General features: G+C 38.8%; 1 protein-coding gene across 5 annotated transcripts in view; it reads left to right on the plus strand.

The window, feature by feature from the left end:
* The window catches only part of LOC113065497 (sodium channel protein type 8 subunit alpha), a 50847-nt gene extending 44566 nt beyond the window's left edge, over positions 1 to 6281 (plus strand). For all 5 annotated transcript variants that reach the window (XM_026236768.1, XM_026236771.1, XM_026236766.1 and 2 more), the window contains exons 22-27: positions 1426 to 1710; positions 1792 to 1845; positions 1918 to 2055; positions 2180 to 2284; positions 2382 to 2652; positions 2766 to 6281. In XM_026236768.1, the coding sequence (XP_026092553.1) occupies positions 1426 to 1710; positions 1792 to 1845; positions 1918 to 2055; positions 2180 to 2284; positions 2382 to 2652; positions 2766 to 3910 (1998 nt within the window). In that variant the 3' untranslated portion in view covers positions 3911 to 6281. The remainder of the gene's footprint in view (positions 1 to 1425; positions 1711 to 1791; positions 1846 to 1917; positions 2056 to 2179; positions 2285 to 2381; positions 2653 to 2765) is intronic.
* The last annotated feature ends 2462 nt before the right edge of the window (positions 6282 to 8743 follow it).

Genomic DNA, 8743 nt, shown 5'->3' on the forward strand with positions numbered 1-8743 from the left:
AAATTAGTTGGGTGGTGCATTGTAGTTTTAAGGATGCAACTGCTTTGGGGATGTAGAAGTCGTTGTGTGAGTCTGTGGCATATTTGTATGGTAGGGGTTGCATTCGTTTTTATTAATATGCTCCTTAGTCAGAGAGTTACTATTTATGACTGTAGTCCTGGAAGACCCCAGCAATGTGCAATTGACAAGTAGGAATTTTGAGACTTTTCTCAATTCGCAGTATTCATAAAACACTAGGCAAGTGACCTGCAGTTTTTCACAGATATTCGGAATTGTGCATCTGATAGACACTTTACTGCTCAACACCTCATACATGTAGGTCACGTATAAAAAATCTGTGCAAGAGTGCAAACATGGTGCATGCAGTATGTCTTGTATGCATTGTATTCAATTTTCATACTACATGCCTGCATCCTTAACGTCTGTTAATACAGTACGTTCTATATTTTCTTCATCAAAAGCAGTATGTAATTTCGGATTTTTGCATCTACCCACATTATGCAGTGTTGGGATTATCCAGGACAAGAATAAAGAAGCACCTATTTAGGAAACTCTTTTCTTTCTTCTTGAAACTAGTATAGGCAAGGAATAGTATTTACAATGTAGAAGTCACAGGCCACCCAAGGGGGGATGGGGGGGATGTTATTTATGCTTACAGCATGGCCAGTAAAAAATTTTTTATAAATTCCACCATTACTACACTAATTAATTTATATTTATGCCAAGAAATAACCAATCAGTTTACAAATCCGACTTAGTTAATTGCTCCACTCATGAATATTAATGACATTCAAGAGACAGAATCAGGTCCTTATGAATTAATATTCATGAACTAATCTCAACTGAAGTTTTGAAACACAGTATTCTTTGTAACATTGCTATATTACTACAAAAGTACAACAAAATATCGGAGTTACTTTTTCAAATAATATTCATTGTTTCCCCATTTATTCACTGACACCTCTCCTGTCCTTGTGTTGACATAAATTGGGAGTGAGGTGCAGAGGGATTTCCTTCTGCCTGAGGCTTATAAATTACTCTTTTGGATTGAAAGGTCCTTTACAGTTGCAATCGATTTACAATCTATTTCCGTATAGTAGGCGATCATAGGCTAAATTGTTTAATTGTCTGGCTGTCGTCTATAGCTAAACAACAAAAAGGTCAAATTAAAGACAATAAAGCTGTGAAGCAAGTTTCTTGGATGGCCATGTGACTGAAATATGAATCAAAGATTAGTTTTTTCTAATTTGTTAATATTTTATTGTGTGAGCAATGTGTTCATAGTGTTATTCCTTCTTTGTTGTGCCATGCAAATATGCAGCCACAAATGTGAGAGTGTTTGAATGTGTTTCTGTGTTTGGGGATTTGCTGGGCCATTTCTAGTCCCTTACGCTATACTGCCTTGTCTGTCCTCCTCTGCTCTAGGTGGTAGTCAATGCCTTGGTGGGTGCCATCCCTTCCATTATGAATGTCTTGCTGGTTTGCCTCATCTTTTGGCTGATTTTCAGTATCATGGGCGTTAACCTGTTTGCGGGAAAGTATTACTACTGCTACAACGAAACGGAAAAGGCATACTTCGAAATTGATATAGTCAACAACAAAACAGAGTGCTTTGAGTTGATAAATCAGAACTTCACTGAGGTGCGCTGGAAGAACGTCAAAATCAACTTTGACAATGTGGGTGCTGGTTACTTGGCTCTTCTTCAAGTGGTAAGTAAAATGGTACTCTGGCTAAAAAAATATAGTGTTAGTGTTAAACACTGATATTAACTTTCCCTTTATACTGCATAGGCAACCTTTAAAGGATGGATGGACATCATGTATGCAGCAATTGATTCACGAAAGGTGAGATGTTTCTGCGATCTTTACTGCCACCTGAGTCAAAGTACCTGTATAAACCATCTTTCTCTCCTTTAGGTGGAATTCCAGCCAAAATATGAGGACAACATATACATGTACATCTACTTTGTCATCTTCATTATATTTGGCTCTTTCTTCACACTAAACCTCTTCATTGGTGTCATCATTGATAACTTCAACCAGCAGAAGAAAAAGATAAGTCTCCACTTTTTCTCTTCACTTTAATTTATTTGTTCTTTTGCATTTAAACAAGTGGTTTTCACAGTACATTTGGACTTCAGTTGAGTAGATGTTAACCAAATATCGTTTATGACTATACTTTGGAGGTCAGGATATCTTTATGACAGAGGAGCAAAAGAAGTACTACAATGCTATGAAAAAGCTTGGCTCAAAGAAACCTCAGAAACCCATACCCAGACCCCAGGTACAACACTGATAAAAAGAACAATATTTCACTTATTGAACTTACTTGAACTGACTTTCCTAATCTGAAATCTATGCTAATTTCTTCTCTACTTTAGAACAAGCTCCAGGGGATGGTGTTTGACTTTGTGACACAGCAGGTCTTTGATATTTCCATCATGATCCTCATTTGTTTGAACATGGTCACCATGATGGTTGAGACGGATGATCAGTCAGATGAGACTGAAAACATTCTATACTGGGTTAACTTCATCTTCATTGTGGCCTTCACCACTGAGTTTGTCCTGAAGCTGTTTGCACTGCGTCATTATTACTTCACCAACGGTTGGAACATCTTTGACTGTGTTGTGGTCATTCTCTCTATTGTGGGTAAGTGAACAATGTTTCATTAACTCCAATTTAGTTTTTCAGTTAGGTTTTGAAATACAGTGGTATATGTTTGGCTCATTTTGTCTTCTTGATTTTAATCACCCAAACCACAGGTATGTTCCTGGCTGACCTGATTGAGAAGTACTTTGTGTCACCAACGTTGTTCAGGGTAATCCGTCTGGCTCGAATCGGACGTATCTTGCGTCTAATCAAAGGAGCAAAGGGCATTCGGACCCTGCTGTTTGCCCTGATGATGTCACTGCCAGCCCTGTTCAATATTGGCCTTCTGCTGTTCTTGGTCATGTTCATCTTTTCTATCTTTGGCATGTCAAACTTTGCCTATGTGAAGCGGGAGGCTGGCATAGATGACATGTATAATTTTGAAACATTCGGGAATAGCATGATCTGCCTGTTCATGATAACCACCTCAGCGGGGTGGGATGGCCTTCTTGCTCCCATTCTCAACTACCCACCGGATTGTGACCCGAATAAGGAGAATCCAGGTACCTCAGTGAAAGGTAACTGCGGAAATCCTTCGGTGGGCATCTCCTTCTTTGTCATGTACATCATTGTCTCATTTCTTATTGTGGTGAACATGTACATCGCCATCATTCTGGAGAACTTCAGCGTCGCCACAGAGGAAAGTGCTGATCCGCTTTGCGAGGATGACTTTGAGTCCTTCTACGAAATCTGGGAAAAGTTTGACCCCACTGCCTCCCAGTTTGTAACCTTTGCCAAGCTGAGCGACTTCGCTGACACTCTGGAGCACCCGCTGCGCGTTCCCAAGCCCAACACTATAGAGCTGATCGCCATGGACCTGCCCATGGTGAGCGGCGACCGTATTCACTGCCTAGACATCTTGTTTGCCTTCACCAAACGTGTGTTGGGTGATAGCGGCGACCTGGACATGATGCGGGAACAGATGGAGGAGCGATTCATTGCTGCCAATCCTTCCAAAGTATCTTTTGAGCCCATCACCACCACTCTGCGCCGGAAGCAGGAGCACATGTCTGCTTCGGTCATCCAGCGTGCTTACCGTGCTCATCTAATTCGGAAAGGCTTCATCACAAAGCGCTTACTAAGCAGCAGGCTGGAGAATGGTGGGACCAATCAGGAGAAGAAGGAGGGCACACCTTCTACTGCCTCGCTGCCATCCTACGACAGCGTGACCAAACCCGAGAAGGAGCAGCTGGAGGAGATTGACAGCAAGGACAAAAAAGTCAAAAACCAAAAAGATGTCAAGGAGTCCAAGTGTTAGGAACGATGGAGACCGAACTCTTGAGTCGAGACTGAAACTATCTATTCCAACAAATGTATAGAAAATCATTTGCAAACAAAAAAAAATACAGAAATCTTTGGGGAACAAGGTTGTTTACAGACAACAAATGCACAGGTGCAACGGGAAAGAAGCTTGGTTTTTAACAGATTTAAAGATGACCAAACCAACCTATGAGCTTACTGTATTAAATTTGTGCTCAGTGACCAAGATTTTATTGTTCCAACTGCAGCCGAAAGGCACTTACAAGGAGAAATAAAACAATGACCTATGGTAGACATCTTTGATAGGGACCACCTGCCAAAGGACAAAGCAGTGCAAAGCAAGCTCATAAGATGGATCCTTTTGCACCACCCATGCGTGGAGTTCAGCATTCCTCTACTATGGACATCCCTTTCAAACACTACACTGCCGAAATCCCACGGAAACCTCCCGCTCATCCCAGGAGGAATCTGGGACATTGTATTTTAACCGTAGGAGAAACAGTAATAACAATGTTAACTCAATCATGTGGAGTGTCCGCGAAAAAAACAAAAAACAAAAAAAGAACAAAAAACAAAACAGAACATTATGCAAGGGTTTTCAGTTGTTGTGATGAATATCTCACATTATTTGACCCACAAAAAGTAGGGAAAAAAGCTCAGCCCATGTCTTTCATCTCATCATCTCTTTGTTATACATTAAGAAAAAATACATTTTATACATGGGCTTTCACATCGATACTGGGTTGGGAACTTACTCAGATCGAGTTCCTGGTAAATAAATAATTAAATGTGCTTGTTCAATGCATAGAAATGACTTGCATGGTGGCATGTTTTGATCAGGAATCATGCATGTATAATCATAGTCCACTTGACACTGCTACTCGAACCACATCAGTGGCTTGACCATACATTTGATACTGTCCACTAGCTATTGAATAGATATAGCTGGGAAATGATTGGTCAATAGCAACATATTTAACTACTGGCTATGACAAGTATACTTATACTTACCCCTCGTAAAGCTTGCTTCCTGATTAACCGATTCTCACACCATGTGCGTATTCTAAGGAGGTCGATCAAAGCCATGCCTTCGTTTGGATATACAATGTGGCACCTGCACATTCACACACCCGTAAAAAGGTGTTTCACTGCCCTGGACTTGAGAAGTTGGAATGAAAATTTGGGGAAACGATTTCACTCGTATCAAATCTTGGGTTAATAAACCTTGATTTGCTTTTTTGCACCAGCAATATGATTCAACTGCCCCACAATGTGCAGCTGAGGCTTCAGTAGGGCCTTCAGTAGATCTTCAAAAGGTACAGCCACCATGCCATTTAAACCCTTACAATGCTTTGTCAGGCCTCGGTGGGAGGTGATCTCTTCCATTTTCCTGGAGCTACTTGTCTTCGTGTCAGCGCATACTCATGTTTACCATTTAAAGAGGTTGTCAGTTGTCTAAGCATCTTGGTTTGTCTTAAAGATGTTGAGGAAAGCACTCGAGAAGCCATTTTTGAATGCATCCTGAAGACATATGATAGCTTTCTCCCTGCTGAATGAAAAAAGTGACAGATGTATATTTGTTATAGCTTGGATTATACATGTAAATTGACCTTACACAGCAGAAAAACAGGGGAGGTGTCACTTTTAGAATGAAATGATGATGAGTACTTGTGTTGTCTGATAGCATGCAGTTTATTTTAGCCAGTGATGCTGATACTACAAATTGGCTCAATGTTACCGCTTGAGCAAACTGCCATTCCTTCTTGCTCTGGGGGCAATAGAAACTGATTTGATTTTATTGTTTCATTACCTCTCCTATTCAGTAAGGATGAATTCTCATTTTGGTATGGGTTAGCTCAGTGTGAGGTGTAAAGGTTTACCACAGATAACATAATACAATGCTAATACACTGGTATAGGATTATGAAAAATCATATGAAATCTCAAACTGCTGGGTCAATAGACGTACGCCACCAGAGCCAAAATGCGGGAGAGCACACCAGTTGACAAACCCAATTCCTTTACTTTTCAGACCTGTATGTCTGCTTACTGCCGGAGATCTGTAAATAAGTGACGCCTGGTGAAACACTTTTCCCCCCAACTTCCATTTTAGTTCAGATGTGAAACAGCAATTCACTCTCACTGACTGTATGACAAGTTAATGTATCATTCAGTGTACAGGAGGGGGCTATGATGTACATGGCACAATTGCTGAAAAGAATGAACTTTTTGAGGAAAACTATAAGCATTGTAATGTATTATTTTCTTTTAAATGGCATGCTTTGTTGTGGGTTTTGTAAATACAGAATTTTAAAGAATTACTGCTATTAATCTAATAATAAATTATAACGATGATATAGAATGGCTTCCAGCTGATGCCCTTGTCACATATTTTATCTTTTTTTTGTTTTCTAACACATTTCACTTTTATTAAAGGGAATTGAATGATATAATGTATTAAGAATACACTATTGTACAAAGACTAATATATATATATATATATATATATATATATATATATATATATATATATATATATATATATATTACGTGCACTTGAATGCATATATATGCACCATCCTGCCTATGGACATTGTGTGTTCACCCACCTGAGCCTGAAAGTCTAAAACAGTCACAGAGCAGTTCATGTATTCTACTCTAAAGGCCTCCCCGAACACTTCAGTGCTGGTACTCGCGGGCCTGAACAACAATTTTGTATGCATTTCGTATTAGGTTTTTATGTGTTCAGTGGTCTTTATCTAGTGTTACTTCACTAATTGTTGTGTGCCTTTTTCTGCATTTTCTCCATGTTTCTACATTTCCTGAATTGCATTTCACTGCAATTTTGGAGGATGGTGCCATATTTCACATTTAGTGGGTGATGGGGGGAAAGAGGAGAATTCATAATGGAGCACAATGCAATCAGGGACTATTAGTCTAAACTAGGTGTCCGGTGAACCAGAGGAACACTGAAACCAACCAAGAAAACAAGGCCACTTCTTCCAGATTTGATGTGACGAGAACCTTCTGATGTTCTGTTCTCTGTACTTTGTGTATCATCAAAAAAAAAAAAAAAAAAAAAGGAAAAAAAAAAGTATAGCTTGCTTTCAAACTTTTGTGTTCTTACCATCTTTGAAACTCACTTTTGTATCAATATTCAGTTTCTGGACTTCCATTTTTAGCATGACTAAATGCTTTCCATTTTGCTGAAGATTTCAAAAGTGCTTTTCAAACTTGAAGTTTGAACTAGTTGTTTTGTTTGACACAGTGTTGTAGGAGGACATATAATGGTGTGTATGGCACAACCACTGGAACTCTTAGTAAGAACATATAAAAGATTGTCTTCATTTGAGCACGAACATTTTTATTAACAATAAAGTAGCTTTTCAGTTGCACAGAGTTGTCACTGATTTTGTTGAACGTGAATGAGAAGCCAGAGACACATTTAGTGCACACATGACATCAAAGAAATAAGTCCTTAATCTGCTATGTTCATAACTGGCCCCCCATTAAATTAACACCTTTTACATTTTATTTATTTAATTTTATCATTTTATAATTATCTGGTCTTAAAATGATAGTTTACCAAAAAATGCAATTTTTTGTTCATAATTTACTTAAAGCTGCAGTCGTAAGTTTTGTAAAAATATATTTTATACATATTTGTTAAACCTGTCCTTATGTCCTGACAGTAGAATATGAGACAGATAATCTGTGAAAAAAATCAAGCTCCTCTGGTCCTCCCAGTGGTCCTATTGCCATTTGCAGTTACTGACCGCTCCCGGTAAGAAAACAACCAATCAGAGCTGCGGTCCGTAACTTTGTTTGTGTTCAAAATGTAGAAAAATGTATATAATAAGCGAGTACAGCATGAATCCATTTTCCAAACCGTGTTTTTAGCCTGTCCTGAATCACTAGGGTGCACTTATAATAAGTGTTTATATTCTGACTATTTTAGATTCCTTCGGGGTACCGCGACGGAGTAACCCAGTACCTTTGTGATTCTTCATAGACATAAACAGAGAGAAGTAGTTCCGGCTACGATGTTCTTCCGCAAGACGCAAGCAGTTCTGTTTATTAACCGCTAGAGCGTCAAAAGTTACCTACTGCAGTCATAGGTTTTGCCTCTCATCTCTGTTTGAAAACCTGCAATCGCAGCTGTATGCGGATTTATCTTGTTGGTTGTATGGCGGCACAGCTCCAGCACAGATTAATCTAATGTTTTGAGGAGGTTATGGGGCAATCAGTCACCACACTGTGTGGATATTGTACTTTCCACTCACAGATTATAGCCTACATCTTGGAATATATGACCCTGAAACGCATTTTCACTTGATTTTTTCATCTGAATATGTAAATAACAAGTCTTTCACATTTGTTCTGACCAACTAAGAAAAAAAGCATTACAATAAATCGCGCTAAAACCAAAAAAAGCGAATTATGCTGCCTTCGAACTGGTTGTCTTTAAACTAAAAATCTTGTGTTATCCCAAACTATCTACAGTATTGTTCAAAATAATAGCAGTACAATGTGACTAACCAGAATAATCAAAGGTGTTTAGTATATTTTTTATTGCTACGTGGCAAACAAGTTACCAGTAGGTTCAGTAGATTGTCAGAAAACAAACAAGACCCAGCATTCATGATATGCACGCTCTTAAGGCTGTGCAATTGGGCCAATTCGTTGAAAGGGGTGGTGTTTCAAAAAAATAGCAGTGTCTACCTTTGACTGTACAAACTCAAAACTATTTTGTACAAACATTTTTTTTTTCTGGGATTTAGCAATCCTGTGAATCACTAAACTAATATTTAGTTGTATGACCACAGTTTTTT

This window comes from Carassius auratus, chromosome 48 (genome assembly GCF_003368295.1).
Source record: "Carassius auratus strain Wakin chromosome 48, ASM336829v1, whole genome shotgun sequence".
Classification (NCBI taxonomy): domain Eukaryota; kingdom Metazoa; phylum Chordata; class Actinopteri; order Cypriniformes; family Cyprinidae; genus Carassius; species Carassius auratus.